The sequence below is a fragment of the Cherax quadricarinatus genome, chromosome 16 (genome assembly GCF_038502225.1).
Source record: "Cherax quadricarinatus isolate ZL_2023a chromosome 16, ASM3850222v1, whole genome shotgun sequence".
NCBI classification, from domain to species: Eukaryota; Metazoa; Arthropoda; class Malacostraca; order Decapoda; family Parastacidae; genus Cherax; species Cherax quadricarinatus.
In genome coordinates this window covers 27,830,742-27,848,738 of record NC_091307.1, presented here as the reverse complement: position 1 = coordinate 27,848,738, position 17,997 = coordinate 27,830,742, and the positions used below count along the sequence as shown (strand labels likewise).

General features: G+C 40.4%; 1 protein-coding gene across 8 annotated transcripts in view; it reads right to left on the bottom strand.

The window, feature by feature from the left end:
- Positions 1 to 5,595: 5,595 nt before the first annotated feature.
- LOC128688920 (serine/threonine-protein kinase DCLK1) overlaps positions 5,596 to 17,997 on the bottom strand; it is a 113,303-nt gene continuing 100,901 nt past the window's right edge. For all 8 annotated transcript variants that reach the window (XM_070085530.1, XM_070085527.1, XM_070085533.1 and 5 more), the window contains one exon: positions 5,596 to 10,629. In XM_070085530.1, coding sequence (XP_069941631.1) covers positions 10,588 to 10,629 — 42 coding nt within the window. In that variant the 3' untranslated portion in view covers positions 5,596 to 10,587. The remainder of the gene's footprint in view (positions 10,630 to 17,997) is intronic.

The window sequence follows — 17,997 nt, the reverse complement described above, 5'->3', positions numbered from 1 at the left end:
CATCACCAGATCTTCAATAAAAGTAAGTGTCATTTAATTGTGCATGCCTTTTTCAGTTTGTGTGTATTAAAATTAACATTTCATGTGGTAAAAAAAAATTTTTTTCATACTTTTGGGCGTCTTGCACGGATTAATTTTATTTCCATTATTTCTTATGGGGAAAATTCATTCGCATAACGATTATTTCGCATAACGATGAGCCCTCTTGCACGGATTAAAATCGTTAACCGGGGGTCCACTGTACTGTATGATTATCTTTGTTATCTTGGCTTATGCTTATGGAGAGGAGCTAAACCCTGTGGGATCATACAACACTTTGGGAATGGACATCAGGTTTGATCCAAGGAGGAGGAGGAGAATATAATCAATTTCTTGGATCAAGAGCCCTTCACTATTAATTATTATTACGTTGACATGGTTCGGACATTAAGAGAGGATGGAACAAAATAGAATGACTTGGAGGGTGTATAAATCTGTAGTGGAAGGAAGGTGGGGTAGGAGTCATTATAAGTTAAGTGGGGAGGGAGGGGTAAAGGAGGTTTTGTATGCAAGGGGCTTGGATTTCCAGCAAGTGTGAGCGAGTGTTAGATTGGAGCGAGTGGATTTGACGTGCTGTTGGAGTGTGAGCAAAGTAACATTTATGAAGGGAATCAGGGACTCTAGTCCTGGGGGTGGGAAATACAGTGCTTCTGCTCTGAAGGTGTGGAGCTATGTTGCACTTTTTGAAGTGCAGTGTAGGGACACCTCTGTCAAGACAGTGATGGAGTGAATGATAAAAGTGTTCCTTCTTTTTCGGGTCACCTTGCCTCTGTGGGAAATGGCCGATGTGTTATTAAAAAATATATAAATTATTATATTTAATCCGTAAACGGTCCAAACGTATATATACGCTTTTTCAACATTTGAATGTAAAAAAAGTAGATCTTTTTGCTTTTTTACATTTGAAAATGTGTAAAAAAACGTAGATCTACTTTTGTAGCACTACACATGTGAACTTAGATCTGCTTGGACCGTTTACGGGTTAAGGGGAAACACTCCTTGTAGGTGTATAGCACCTGGAAAATGGGAATCATCAGGATCAATCGTAGGAATAGGAGGGCAAGTTCAGTGCTTTGAATCAAGAGTTGGAAGGGAAGCTGGTGGTTGAACAACAGGTCCTGGTTTCATTATTTGCTTATACAACTTAGGCAGTGTTACCCATGCACTGTGTGGATGCAGCTGGTCTTAGATTTTTCAAAGGTGTGAAGAGGCTGGTGGAGACCCAAACAATTGAGCCGAGGCCAGAAATATCAGCAGGTGGTTTATGTGAAAACAAAAAATCGGTGTACGAGTTCATTGATCACATCATCTTTGTACAAGTACATATACCGAATACATTTTAAGGGTTAAATCCAGAAGCGCATATTTTTTGTTATAGTTTGCTGGGTACATTTATTGCAGAATTAAAGGCCAAAGTTTGTTAAATCGAGAAGTGTAGGTTATTGCTATGATTATAGAAAAAACGATCTTATCATGATATTATATTGAAGCCAATCAGAAGGAGCATTCTTTGGTTATTGAATAAAAAAAATATTATTAACCCTTTCGGTGTAGGTCCCAAAAGGGTTAATAGTGTTGGTCCCGTAGCACTACACCATTAGCTCTGCTCACTCGGATAAGCTGTGAGCGGTAAATTAAGAGAATGGGTCCATGCGGTAAGTGTGCAGCATATAAAAAAAATGCTGCAGCCACTTTGTGGTGTATTTTCATGTGGTTTTTATGGTCGTGTTCTCAGTTTCTTGGCATCATTTGATGGAATGGAAGATATAGAAATAGAGATGATTTTGATTGGTTTCAAGACTGAAATTAACCTCATAGTGGAAATGTTTGATTTTTGCACATATTCCAGAGTACACAAATGACATCACTTGTCCCATTTGCATCCAGCTTGCCAGTCTAATACACATTTAGGAATGCACTCACATTTATACAATTACGTATTACAATAATGCAGCAGTCTGCATAACAGTAAATTTATTTTTGCGACTAAAAATAAAATATGGGAAGCAAGTGTAACATAAGAGGGGCCTCAGACATGACTAAGGAACAGAGGAAATTTCTTTTAGTACCAAGAATGTCTATAGTGTTTATTCTGAATCCTACTTTTAAATTGGCAATTTTTTAATTTTGTGTGATATTGGCCAAATTACTGATTTTTTATTACTTTACTGGGTAGCTGAAATAGGTAAATGGGTGGTTTCTTGTACTCGGTTGATAGAATAGAAGGAATACTAGTGAAATAGCTATGAGTTTGGTCGACTGGAACAATAGAATTGGCCAAAAATAGGGTGCAAAGTGGGTGATATCGCTAACTTTATGAAAGAGTAATTTCGTAAGTTTTTCCATCAAATTTCATACTTTTGGTTTCATTACCTTTGGAAAAAAAATTGTCATTTCATAAGATTTTTTTTTAAACCCTTCGACCCTGAGAACAAGTCTGAGATCAGGGGTCTTGACCCTAAAGTGTTAAATATTAGCAAATTTGGACTTATGGCACCCAATAGGAGCATGAGTTCTATTTTGGGGAAATCCCACCAGTGATGAAAGTTTGAAGCCAATTAGACGAGTTAATCTCCAGTTATAGCACCAATTCTGAAAATTCCATTTTTTTTAACAAAGTGGGTGTCTTCCTAGTACTAAGGTAGGGTGACCCCAAAAAATGAAGAAAATACTTTCATCATTCACTCTTATCACTGTCTTGCCAGCAGGGCACCAATACTACAGTTCAAAACTGCAAATATCCCTACTTCTCCTCCAGGGTGTAGGCACTGTACTTCCCTCCTCCAGGGTGTAGGCACTGTACTTCCCACCTCCAGGACTCGAGTCAGGCTAACCGATTTCCCTGAATCCCTTCGAGATGTTACCTCACTAATACTCCAACAGCTCCTCAGGTCCAAAAAAAAAAACACTGAACTCTACTCATTCCTATTTAATATGTTCACAGAAGCCTGCTGGATGTCCAAGCTCCGTGCACACAAAATCACCTTTACCCTCTCCCTCCATCCTTTCCTACCCTGCCTTTCTTCCACTACAGATTTATACACCCACCAAGTCTTCTTATTTTGCTCCATCCTCTCTAAGTGACCAAACCACCTCAACCCCTCTTCAGCCCTTTTAGAAACTCCACACCACCTCTTAATCTCCAAACTACAAATTCTCTGCATAATATTCACACCACACATTGCTCTCAGACATGAAATCCCCACTGCCTCTGACTCCTCCTTGATGCAATATTCATAACCAAAGCTTCACACCCATACATACATGAAATGAACATTTACAAAGTATGAATGCATTTGGTAAAAAAAACTAAATTAAAAAAAATATAAGGTAGAATTTGCAGTCTCAATCTTTTACATGTTATAATGGATTCATTATACTATAGGTGTTTCTGCTTTATGCGCCATTGGCTAGGAACTCATCTGTTGGAGACATCTGTATTGGAAAATAACGTGAGAAAAGAATAAGAACAGTTCTCAGGAGGCATACACAAGTTAAGGGAAAAGACCCACAACTTAGCTCTCTTGTTTCAACTACCTCATTTATACTATTGTAACCTACTGCATTTATATCTAGTGCCTCAGTTAAATATATATACTGCTTTATACCAATTAAACATTTACAACTTCGAAAGGCCTTACTTGGTTGAAAGAAATCAAATGGTCAATAATGAATATAATTTAATGTTTTTTTTTTTATAATCTACAACTTTAGTCAATCTTAACTACAATTCAGAAACCACTGCCCATCATATAAGTAGCATACAGTAAGGCCCCGCTTTAAGGCATTCTGCTAATACAGATATTTTAAATTATGACAAACTCACTATACTGCCCCCCCCCCCCACCTGACTGTCTAATACGGTCACTGCGCCACAACCGGTTTGTTTACATTAACTATGAGCACTGGGTCTCTCCATTATGTCTGGAAACTTTCTAAAATTTTAAGTGTTGTAAAGTTATTTCATGTTTTATATATACTCTGATAATTATATTTGTTGTAGGTTGGTAGACAGCAACCGCCCAGGGAGATACTACCGTCCTGCCAAGTGAGTGTAAAACGGAAGCCTGTAATTGTTTTACACGATGGTAGGATTGCTGGTGTCTTTTTTTTTTTTCTGTCTCATACACGTGCAAGATTTCAGGTATGTCTTGCTACTTCTACTTACACTTAGGTCACACTACGCATACATGTACACACCCCTCTGGGTTTTCTTCTATTTTCTTTCTAGTTCTTGTTCTTGTTTATTTCCTCTTACCTCCATGGGGAAGTGGAACAGAATTTTTCCTCTGTAAGCCATGCGTGTTGTAAGAGGTGGTTAAAATGCCAGGAGCAAGGGGCTAGTAACCCCTTCTCCTGTACATATTACTAAATGTAAAAGGAGAAACTTTTGTTTTTCCTTTTGGGCCACCCCGCCTCGGTGGGATATGGCCGGTGTGTTGAAAGAAAGAATTATATTTGTGTACCTGTACCTAAATACTTACACACTGTGCTGTCATGCAGGTACACATTAAAATTGCTAAGAGCGTCTTATTAGTTTTGAGGACACCGTATTAACAATGCTAATAGTAATAACACAATAATTATCACCCCGAGGTGCATTCAATGTCGTATATTACGTTAATATAAACATTTTCATTAATCCATCAATGATATTTTTTTCAAAATTATAATATAAACACACTACGTAACATATAACATGATAAATACACCCCACAGTAGAATAAATTAACACAAATATGAGATGTTACGTGTATGAACCAAAACCAGACACGTTCCTCTGCTTGTTTACATAACGCATCTCTCTCCTCTCATTTATTTGTTTTACCTCGTTTACTCACTTCTCACCCTACATCAAGACTATAAATATTTTAAGGGAAGTAATGAATGTGCGTATTGTATATGCATTTTATCGCTCTGGAGCACTTTAATGTCATAGTATATTACGTGTGGGTGGGGTGCCTTGGCTGGCTACCATACCTCCCACACACGACTTCTCACAAATAAATACTACTCACCTCTCACCCTTCATTAAGACTACAAATATTTTAAGGTAATGAGTGTACTGTGTGTGTATTTTACTTTTTATTGTTTTTAATGCCTAATTCTATTGTTAACTTAATATTTGTTAGTGTAAACTTATTATCTAGCATTTATATGCATTAAGTGAAAAAAAAATTGCCGTTCTGCTTTCTGGTGATGCCCGTTTTCTGGCGGTAGCCTGGAGCCTAACCTGCCATGTAAGTGGGGCCCTATTGTATTACATTAGTCTTACTAGAGTATTATTTTCATGTTCTCATCCAGCTAATAATTTCTTTAATAACTTGTTTACCACTCACCCATATTAATGATTTGTAACTCTAACATATACAACAGACAACTCATTATTGGTACCTTTATATGGACTTATTTATCAATCACTTCAAATATTGTAGCTTTTATAAGTACTGTAACAATTTTAAGCCAGAAATAAAAAATGAGTGTTGCAAAAAATTACCACCGGTATTTTGTTTTTTTTACTAGATTTCTCAACCTCATTCTGTATGTTACTTTGCAAAAAAAAAAAAAAAAAAAAAAAAAAAGGCTCTTTTATCTTATATCAATAAAAATCATAAAGTCTGACTGCAGTACATAATACAGCATAATGACAATAAGAGGCATATTTATATAATGGCATTAATCTACAGCCATTTATTTACATAAAAAATGCATAATGGAAATCATAGGAAAAATATCAGTTGACAATAGCTTTAGAAATAAGTGTACAGGTTTTTACTTAAGGCTTTAAAGACAATTAAATATTGCAAATTATAAAGGTATTCTAATTAGAATAAACTTGTAAAATATTTTTATTTGAAACTAAAGTAAAATATATGTACAAAACTGACAATGTCTTGTATCGCAAATATAAAACTAAGCATATGAAGTGATACCAGAGAGTAGCTTACTACCACATTCAAGGAGAGTAATTTACTATCACATTTTACGTGAGTTTAGCTTAACTGTGTGACACATTAGCAAAAACTACTGGTTCAACAGCAGTTACAGCAAAAGCTAAATAAAAAGCCAACACAGAACCCACCTGCACAAGCAAGGCCATTCTCCTCGTCTGGTCTGTTGATGTTAGCTTTCAAATGTACTTATGTCATGATGGACAGAGGCCTTTTTTTTGTGATTTATCAATGGAGACAAAAAGGAAAATTCCCTCGAGTGTTGTGACACTAACACTTTTACGTGTGAGAGGCATGGGCTTGAAATGATGCAATAAGGAGGAGGCTGGAGGCAGTTATGTCATATTTACGAGCAATGTGTGCTGTGACTATGCAGAGAATATGAAGTGCAAAAATTAGGAGACAATGTGAGGTTACCAAGGATATACAGCCTCTCCTCACTTAGCGATGTACTCATTTACTGACGACTCAGACTTACAACGGGCTCTCTGACCAGTATGCATGCCTAAATGTATATTAGAGCAGTTAGGTAATAGGACACAATTGCAACTGATGTGATATTTTACCGTGGCAACGTTTCGCTCTCCAGGAGCTTTATCAAGCCGTTACAAACAATACATGGACACAAAGGGTATATATAGGCTCATATACCCTTTGTGTCCATATATTTCTGCAAACGTAAATGCCTTGAATCATCATTAATTGCCGTTTCTAACACAATCAATCAAAATAAAGGCAGCTTCATCATCATCTCAAGTATTAGCAGAAATCCTCCTCAAAACAATAAACTGCCATCACACAGTTACTGCTGCTAATACTACACAAGAACATAACACAGGAGGAACACTGAAAAAGGCCTTCTCAAACCCAACCACTAACAGAAATAATTGTCTAACTTATTTTTATGCTACCCAAGTAATAGCTTTTATAACCTTTTACTCATGTGCAAGTTATTGTCCTTCCACATGTGTTACTACTACTACTACCACCACTATTATTACACTTCATTCTAAGCCTATATATATGCTCTGTGTCCATGTATTGTTTGCAACAGCTTGATGAATTTCCTGGAGACCGAAACGTATGCACAATAAAGTCACATTAGTGCACTTGTCCTTTTGCCTAACATACTGTCAGTAATTCTACCAACATTAATACTATATTAGAGCTGATTTCCTCTATTCTGTTATTACAATATAGTACACTACTGTATAAACATTTAAAAATATACTAAAAATGTTATAAATGGTGCAAAGGTGACATTTAAAACAATATAAAAAATGGCTGACACAAACCCACTACCCTTAGAGTATGCTCCTTGCTTAGCAATGAATTCATTTACCGACATGGTTTTAGGAATGGAGCTCCGTCATTAAGTGAGGAGAGGCTGTAATTAACCCTTTGAGGGTTTAGGCCGTACTAGTACGGCTTACGACCCAGGGTTTTTGACGTACTAGTACGCCTAAATTCTAGTGCCCTCATATCTAGTGGGAGAAAGCTGGTAGGCCTACATATGAAAGAATGGGTCTATATGGTTAGTGCGCGCAGTATAAAAAAAAAAAAATCCTGCAGCATACAGTGCATAATGAGAAAAAAAAATGACCATGTTTTTGGAATAAAACAGCGATTTTGCACTGTATATTCGTATGGTATTTATTGTGGTATTCTAGTTTTCTTGGTCTCATTTTATAGAATGAAAGACATATTACAGAAATTGAGATGATTTTGACTGGTTTTACAATGAAAAGTACCTTGAAATTGAGCTCAAATTAGCAGAAATGTTCAATTTTTACCAAAGTTCAAAAGTAAGCAAATCATGCCAAGCATCCAATACATGTCAACTGGTGAGTCTAACATTCTTTCACAAGTGCGCTGATATTATTTATACCATTTCTACACTAATGCAGTAGTCTGCATAACAGTAAATCTTCTATTTTTTGCAAGAATAAAAATTGAAAGTGGAAAGCCAAAGAAATATAAGAGGGGCCTGGGGATGTGACTAACAGAGGAAATGTTATTTTAGTGCCAGGAATGTCTTTCTTGTTTATTCTGGACCCTATTTGGAAATTGGCATCTTTTGAAATTTGTGTTAAATTAGAAAAATTACTAAATTCTGACCACTGTATTGGATAGTTGAAATCAGTAAATGGGTGGTTTCTTGCACTCAATCAATAGAAAAAGTAAAGTTCTAGAGAAATAGTTATGATTTCTGTCGACTAGTACACTGGAATTGGCCGAAAATAGGGCTCAAAGTGGGCAAAATTGCCGATGCGTAAACATCGTCGAGACCGCTAACTTCACGAGAGTATAATTCCGTAAGTTTTCCATCAAATTTCATACTTTTGGTGTCAATATGATTGGGAAAAGATTCTCTATCTTTTCCTAAGAAATTTTTTTTTTTTAAATTGGCCGACCCTGAGAACGAGTCTTGGAGAAGGCCTGTCGACCCTCAAAGGGTTAAAGAGTAAGGAGGGAGGGGGAAAGGGAGGGTTGCCGAGATGGTTTGGGCATTTAGATATGACGGAGCAGAATAGGATGACTAAGTGTGTGTATAAATCTAGAGTGAAAGAAAGGAAGAGTAAGGGTTATCCCAGAAAAGGTTGGGAGGAGTGGATAAAGGAGCCTAGTGTGTGTGTTAGAACAGAATGGGAAGACAAATTTTTTTTTTTTTTACTCAACATGCTGCTGGAGTGTGAGCAAGGTAATGTTTGTGAAGGTGTTCAGGAGAACTGGTGAGCTGGACTTAAATCCTGGTGGAGCAGGGAGTACATTGCCTTCATTCTGAAGGATAGGTGAGGACTTTAAAGTACAGGTCGGCCATCACTAATCTGGCAATCACTTATCCGGTTCCACCAGTAATCCGGCACTAAGTTTAGTTAGCATAATTTCAAATTTCTGGGGCCGCCACACCAACCTGCCACTACTGTTTGGTGGCACTACTTGCTGCATAAGTCATTCCAATGTCTTTTTCTCCATTTATTGTTACAACCTACTTACTTTTAGCCCTAGCCATGGTTCCAACGAATAAAAGAAATGCATCTCATTATGTAAAGCACATACACTATACATTGTCCATAAAAGGTGGCTTTGAAGCCAATGTTGGTCACCATGAGCTCAGTTCACTCAGATAAGCTGTGACTGGTAAATTTGGGCCTACATATGAGAGAATAGGTCTGTGTGGTAAATATGCACTATATAAAAAACATCCTGCACCATGCACTCCACGCACTACATGAGAAAAAACTGACTGTGGTGTAAAACGGCGACTTTGCGGTGTATTTTCGTATGGTTTTTATGGCTGTATTCTCACTGTTTTGGCCTCATTTGATAGAATGGAAGATATATTACAGAAAAAGATATGGTTTTGATTAGTTTCATGACAAAACATACCTTGAAATTGACCTCAAAGTACTGGAAATGTTTGATTTTTGCCGATGTTCAAGAGTAAAGATATGATGTCACTGACCAATACGTGTCCAACTGACTGGTCTAATACGTGGTCATGAATGGGTTGACATTATTTATGCAGTTATTACAATGATGCAGTAGTCTACATAACACTAAATCTTCTATTTTTTTGTGTGAATAAAAATTCAAAATGGAAAGCAAGCGTAATATAAGAGGGGCCTGGAGACGTGACTAATGAACAGAGAAAATATTATTTTAGTGCCAGGAATGTCTGCATTGCTTATTCTGGACCCTATTTTGAAACTGGCATCTTTTGAAATTTGTGTGAAATTGGCCAAATTACTGATTTCCAACCACTTTACTGGGTAGATGAAACAGAGGAATGGGTGGTTTCTTGTACTCAATCAACAGAACAAAAGGAATACTAGCGAAATAGCTATGAGTTTGGTAGAATGGAACAGCGGAATGGGCCAAATATAGGGTGTAAATTGGTCGAAATCGCCTATGTCTAAATATTGCCATTGGGTTAAGTGTATTCTAACCTAACCACTATAATCTGGCAAAATCACTAAATTGACACCCTACAGGTCTCGATGATGCCGGATATATGATGGCCACCTTGTATTAGCTGTCTGGCAAGACAAATATAAAGTGAATGATAATTATTTCCTTTTCTTGGTCATTCTGCTTTGGTAGGAGATGGCCATTGTGGTAAAAAAAAAAAAAAAAAAAAAAAAATCCAGTGCAGCTTTGACATTTGCTATTTCTTTCAGGATAAATTTAAAAGTATGAAATACACAGAACAAGTGAACCAAATTTATTGTCACTTGATAATGACTAGTAGGATATAAATTTAAATATAATTAACTTCTCTGGGTCATAACATAAGATATGTTGGAAAAAAAAAAAAGCTGAAAATTTATTTAACAAACTCAGTAAATAAGCAGCTTATTATTTAGTCTAGCAACTCTTTCTTTTATATATATTTAAATAATAATGTTTTCTTAAAAAATTCTGTAGTCCTTCAAAGTAATTTTAGGTTCCTATTGCATTTTGTGAATGATTCTTGTATGGTGGTAATGGTCAGCCTGTTGTTGCTGTGGGCTGTGTAGATAGTAGGCTCAGAATCTATAAGTATTATCTTGCTTTCTTGTCCTCAAGTTGCCCTCTGCTACCTGCTTGCCAGCTATTATAGCACCTCTACTGTGTGCAAGCAGGGGGTGGACTCCGCCTGGACATCATAACCACAGAAACAAACAGAAATCAGTCACATATAAATAATGGAAGGTCCAATACAGAGCTGTTGTTAGTAAGGATGAACTTAACACTGGTAAATAATGACTCAAAACTATTTAAGCACAAAATCTTTTTCCTTAATTTTTTAGTTATTTTTTTTATGTAATACTGTACTGTATTTCTAACAAGTGGGAGAGACTAGATCTATATAAATTATATTTCTTCAAGCTTAATTATTGTTTAAAATGCTACATTGTTTTAAGGCTTTTTTTTTTTAAACCATAATTAAGATGTCGAGTTCACTCTGACTATCTGCAGTCTCAATTGGAGTACATGTAACTATTCTGTTACAAAATGTGAACAGTAAGGTTAAGTGGAAGCCATCAGTGCTTCATAACAAACATGTTTATTTGTACTTTTGCTTCCTTTAAAAGATGTGTTGGGTCTTTGCTTCTATTACTGCATCATACCAATACTCCATATCTCTTGTGATTTACTAAACTTAATAGAAAAAAAAAACTATATTTAATCATCATTTTAGACAATGGAAACATAAATCAAAGGATATCACAAGAGACAAAAAATTTAAAGTGTTATATGAGCATGTTGATGATAAGAGAGGATAAAAGTTTAATTGTAAAAATTTGACTCCTATAAATAAATTATAATGAACATTCAAAACAAATCAAATCAATACATCAAAGAGGATATCCACTGTAGTATGCTACAGTACACAGTGTCAAAAATCATGCACAATACACAGGCAGACTATGTAATTTTAAAAAGCTTGAAATGACAAACAAAATAAGGGCAATAAAGATTTTTGTTAATTATATAATACAGTGATACCTTGATTTATGAGTGCCCCAACTTAGGAGTTTTGCAAGTTACGAGCCATTGCTCGGTTGATTTGTTGCTTTGAGTTGCAAGCCAAAATCTGAGTTACGAGTGAACTTCAGATACGCTGCCACTAACTGGCGGTGTATCTGAAGTCGAATCCAACTCTGTACCCAGAGGAATGTCAGGTACTTCATCCCATCCCACATGCTCTTCCAAGACATAACTGGAAGAATAATGCTCCCACACTAATCCCAGATTGTAGGGAGGTACCTCATCCCTTGTTTGGTTCTCGTATAAATCTAGGGAAGAGGTAACCTCCATTTCTACACTCAAGAGTTTTTCCAGAAACATTAAGGTGGGTGGAGTACTGATAGTTGGGGGTGGAGTAGTGAAGGTGGTGGGTGTAGTAGAGATGGTGGTGGATGGAGTAGTGAAGGTGGTGGGTGTAGTAGAGATGGTGGGTGGAGTAGTGAAGGTGGTGGGTGGAGTAGTGAAGGTGGCAGGTGGAGTAGAGATGGTGGTGAGTGGAGTAGAGATGGTGGTGGGTGGAGTAGTGAAGGTGGTGGGTGTAGTCGAGATGGTGGGTGGAGTAGTGAAGGTGGTGGGTGGAGTAGTGAAGGTGGTGGGTGTAGTAGAGACGGTAGTGAGTGGAGTAGTGAAGGTGGTGGGTGGAGCAGAGATGGTAGTGGGTGGAGTAGAGATGGTAGTGAGCAGAGTAGAGAAGGTGGTGAGTGTAGTAAAGATGGTGGTGGGTAGAGTAGAGATGGTGGTGGGTAGAGTAGAGATGGTGGTGGGTGGAGTAGAGATGGTGGTGGGTGGAGTAGATATGGTGGTGGGTGGAGTAGATATGGTGGTGGGTGGAGTAGTGAGGGTGGTGGAGTAGTGAAAGTGGTGGGTGGAGTAAAGATGGTGGTAGGTGGAGTAGTGAGGGTGGTGGAAGGAGTAGAGATGGTGGTGGGTGGAGTAGTGAAGGTGGTGGGTGGAGTAGTGAAGGTGGTGGGTGTAGTAGAGATGGTGGTGGGTGTAGTAGTGAAGGTGGTAGGTGTAGTAGTGAAGGTGGTAGGTGTAGTAGTGAAGGTGGCAGGTGGAGTAGAGATGGTGGTGAGTGGAGTAGAGATGGTGGTGGGTGGAGTAGAGATGGTGGTGGGTGGAGTAGAGATGGTGGTGGGTGGAGTAGAGATGGTGGTGGATGGAGTAGAGATGGTGGTGGGTGGAGTAGAGATGGTGGTGGGTGGAGTAGAGATGGTGGTGGGTGGAGTAGAGATGGTGGTGGGTGGAGTAGAGAAAGTGGTGGGTGGAGTAAAGATGGTGGTAGGTGGAGTAGTGAGGGTGGTGGAAGGAGTAGAGATGGTGGTGGGTGGAGTAGTGAAGGTGGTGGGTGTAGTAGAGATAGTGTTGGGTGGAGTAGTGAAGGTGGTAGGTGTAGTAGTGAAGGTGGTAGGTGGAGTAGAGATGGTGGTGGGTGGAGTAGAGATGGTGGTGGGTGGAGTAGAGATGGTGGTGGGTGGAGTAGTGAGGGTGGTGGGTGGAGTAGTGAGGGTGGTGGATGGAGTAGTGAAAGTGGTGGGTGGAGTAAAGATGGTGGTAGGTGGAGTAGTGAGGGTGGTGGAAGGAGTAGAGATGGTGGTGGGTGGAGTAGTGAAGGTGGTGGGTGTAGTAGAGATAGTGGTGGGTGGAGTAGTGAAGGTGGTAGGTGTAGTAGTGAAGGTGGTAGGTGGAGTAGAGATGGTGGTGGGTGGAGTAGAGATGGTGGTGGGTGGAGTAGAGATGGTGGTGGGTGGAGTATAGATGGTGGTGGGTGGAGTAGAGATGGTGGTGGGTGGAGTAGAGATGGTGGTGGGTGGAGTAGAGATGGTGGTGGGTGGAGTAGTGAGGGTGGTGGAAGGAGTAGAGATGGTGGTGGGTGGAGTAGAGATGGTGGTGGGTGGAGTAGTGAAGGTGGTGGGTGGAGTAGAGATGGTGGTGGGTGGAGTAGTGAAGGTGGTGGGTGTAATGGAGATGGTGGTGGGTGGAGTAGAGATGGTGGTGGGTGGAGTAGAGATGGTGGTGGGTGGAGTAGAGATGGTGGTGGGTGGAGTAGAGATGGTGGTGGGTGGAGTAGTGAAGGTGGTGGGTGGAGTAGAGATGATGGTGGGTGGAGTAGTGAAGGTGGTGGGTGTAATAGAGATGGTGGTGGGTGGAGTAGAGATGGTGGTGGGTGGAGTAGAGATGGTGGTGGGTGGAGTAGAGATGGTGGTGGGTGGAGTAGAGATGGTGGTGGGTGGAGTAGAGATGGTGGTGGGTGGAGTAGAGATGGTGGTGGAAGGAGTAGAGATGGTGGTGGAAGGAGTAGAGATGGTGATGGGTGGAGTAGTGAAGGTGGTGGGTGGAGTAGAGATGGTGGTGGGTGGAGTAGTGAAGGTGGTGGGTGTAATAGAGATGGTGGTGGATGGAGTAGTGATAATGGTGGGTGTAGTAGAGATGGTGGTGGGTGGAGTAGTGAAGGTGGTGGGTGTAATAGAGATGGTGGTGGATGGAGTAGTGATAATGGTGGGTGTAGTAGAGATGGTGGTGGGTGGAGTAGTGAAGGTGGTGGGTGTAATAGAGATGGTGGTGGATGGAGTAGTGATAATGGTGGGTGTAGTAGTGATAATGGTGGGTGTAATAGAGATGGTGGTGGATGGAGTAGTGATAATGGTGGGTGTAGTAGAGATGATGATGGGTGTAGTAGAGATGATGGTGGTAGTAGAGATGGTGGAGGGTGGAGTAGTGAAGGTGGTGGGTGTAATAGAGATGGTGGTGGGTGGAGTAGTGATAATGGTGGGTGGAGTAGTGATAATGGTGGGTGTAATAGAGATGGTGGTGGATGGAGTAGTGATAATGGTGGGTGTAGTAGAGATGATGATGGGTGTAGTAGAGATGATGGTGGTAGTAGAGATGGTGGAGGGTGGAGTAGTGAAGGTGGTGGGTGTAGTAGAGATGGTGGTGGGTGGAGTAGTGATAATGGTGGGTGGAGTAGTGATAATGGTGGGTGTAATAGAGATGGTGGTGGGTTGAGTAGTGAAGGTGGTGGGTGGAGTATACAATATCTCTTATTTATAAATACATTTTCTTATTTAAAAATCAGTAACAAAAAACTGGAGTGGTTTTTTGGGGACTGGAACGGATTAATAGCATTTCAATCAATTTCAATGAGGAAAATTGATTTGATATACGAGCAAATTGAGTTACGAGCTAGGTCACAGAGCGAATTAAACTCTTAAGTCAAGGTACCACTGAACTGGTATTTTTTAACCCTTTCATTGGCATATGTAGAACTACATCACTGAAGTCAGTATCCCTCACGTAGATCTATGTCATGAGCTCAGCTCACTCAGATAACCTGTGAGCAGTAAATTTTGGCCTAGATATGAGAGAATGGGTCTGTGTGATGAGTACATACAGTATAAAAAATCCTGCCCCACATGGTGCATATTGGGGAAAGCAAAACTGACCATATGTTTGGTTTAATATAGCAACTTTGTGGTGTTTTCTAGGATGGTTTTTGTTTTATTGGCTGTTTCTTAGTATCATTTGACAGACTGGAAGACATACTAGTGAAATATAGATGATTTTGGCTGGTTTCAGGAAAAATAGCAGCTTGAAATCAAATTTCAAATAGCAGAAATATTAAATTTTTGATGCTTTTCTTAAGGACAAGTAATGCCTTTTCCCTGGCTTCCCTCCACCCCCATCACAGCTTTGGAAGCAGTCTGGGATAGTCTTCTTCTCACTGGTGAGAAAGATGAGGGACTGCTTGTGACTCCACCATATGTCCTCTTTGCCTTGTAATCTCCCTGCTGCCTCTCTCCACAGGTGTGGGCAGCAGCCTGTTCCCACATGTTTGACTCGGCCATCCTTTATGGCCAGAGCCCAACGTTCCCTAGCGTACCTCTCACTCCCTGTGCCAGTGTTTACTCCCTTCTCCACTTCCCGGTTTCTCCTTGGATGGACCTGGAAAGATACATCCACCTAGATTGGCCATGCAGGAACAGAGAAACTCTTCAGATGGCAGCATTTCTCTTTGAAGAATTTCATGCTGTCACATATAGTTATTCATTCTCCATCTACATGGATGGCTCAGCACAAACTTTCCCTCCTCCTTCATCTTCAGCTGCTGTCTTCACTGATCTTTCTGTGTCAAACCTGGCGGTTAGAACCCACTCACTCGGTCCTAGTAGGGGAGCTCTTTGTCATTCACCAGGCTTTACTTTTCATCCTTGCACACCTTCCTCCTCAGCCTGTGGTTCTCTTCTCTGATTCCCAATATTCCCTGGCACTGCTGTGTTCTGCCCATCCATAGTCCCTCTGTTTCCTGGTCCAACAGATGTAGCTTCTTCTTCTACACGTCTTGCAGTGGGTTGGAGCATCTTCCTTCAGTGGGTACCAGCTCATGTTGGCATTCGGGGCAACGAAATGACTGATCAAGTGGCCTCCCTTGCACACACACACTCCCTACCATTACCCGTCCCCTTGCACTGGGATTTTACAAAGACTATTTGGAGGGAAATCTGCCACTTATGGCAGGGGGATTCTGGCACATTCCCTCTCTTCTTCAGCATTAAGCTCAGTCTGGTCTTTCAACAGCCCCTGTCCTTGGGCTTGCCATCCCAATCGCTCAGTGGCTTGCCTCTGGGTTGGGCATTCACAACTTGCAGCTTATCTGCACTGCCTTCGGATGACAGACTCTCCATTCTACCAGTGGTGTCTCTCTCAGCCTGAGACAGTGGAGCACTTCCTACTGTGGTGCCCCCATTACCACTCTGCATGGACTCTCCTCCATGTGGCCTTGCACACATTCAGGGTGATCTTTGACCCTACCTCTCCTCAATGGGGAGGGGTTTGACCCTTCAGACTGTCAAGAGATCCTGGCCTTTATCTGCACCTTTTTGCTGGCTCCAGGTGACATAGGAGACATTTAATATGCATAGTTATTAGTCTAACTCCTTCTGCTTTAGTCAAGGTTTCTTTTCCAGGCACTGGAAGGCAGGGCTTGATATGGCATAGGCTGTCAGTGGCCCTATAAACCCCATCAACAATGCCCCCCCCTTGGTCTGTTTTATGGGGTTTTAATAGGTCTGATTCAATTATTGGGAAGTCATAAATCATGAACAATCATGCATAAATTTCACAGTTTTAGTGTTATCTTCAGAAAATTATTACCATTTCAAAAATTTTTTAAAAGTGGATACTGGGAGCAATATTAAATTTGGGGGTCTGAATAGTTAGAGTTAATGAAATGTAATTTTTTGACACCAAATACCACAATTTCTTATTACTACTACTAATACTACAACTACTACTACTCCTACTCCTACTACTCCTCCCCACCACCGCCTCCTCCCTGCCACTGCTCCTCCCCGCCACCACCTCCTCACCCATCCTCTCACATTTGCACACCTACTCACCCATCCTCTCACATTTGCACACCTACTCACCCATCCTCTCACATTTGCACACCTACTCACCCATCCTCTCACATTTGCACACCTACTCACCCATCCTCTCACATTTGCACACCTACTCACCCATCCTCTCACATTTGCACACCTACTCACCCATCCTCTCACATTTGCACACCTACTCACCCATCCTCTCACATTTGCACACCTACTCACCCATCCTCTCACATTTGCACACCTACTCACCCATCCTCTCACATTTGCACGACTACTCATATCCCCACAAATATACACTAAACACCTCTCACACCAACCCTCTCAAATCCACACACACTCACACATCCACCTACCAGCCCTCACACCCATCTCTCATACCAACTCCTCACCCATATCAAAACACCCTGATGCTCTCTCTTATATACACCCCTCACACACCCAGCCTGCCTCTCTCTCACCCACCCACATTTACATCCTCTTGCATAACCACCTAACCACTCATGCTTTCTGAAAGCCACCCGCTCATACCCACTTACCCTCTCACATCCTTTTTCACTCCCACTTACACTCACCTACCCTCTAACCCATTCTCAAAGTATATGCCCTACTCTGTTATTCTGTAAATTACAGTTCACTGGATGTTCAAATAATGAGATATTCTCCTAAAGCAATATTTTGCTGTCCAGGAGTTTTGTCAAGCTTGACAAAGCTATTGGAGAATGAAACATTGTCACAATATGTATATTTAGTTGCACATATGTCCTTTTACCTAAAAGTTTATCAGTAGGCCTATGTAGTGTTTCTCCATCCTTAAGTTCGTAAGAACATTTGGTATTGGCAGATATTTTCTTTTTAACATGTTGGCCATCTCCCACCAAGGCAGGGTGACCCAAAAAAGAAGAACGCTTTCACCATCATTCACACCTCTTTGCAGAGGTGCCCAGATATGACAGTTTCGATGTCACTCCAAACAGGCAATATCCTAAATCTCACCTTTAAAGTGCAGGCACTGTACTTCCCACTTCCAGGACTCAAGTCTGGCTAACCAGTTTCCCTGAATCCCTTCACAACATATTACCCACTCACACTCCAACAGCTCGTCAAGT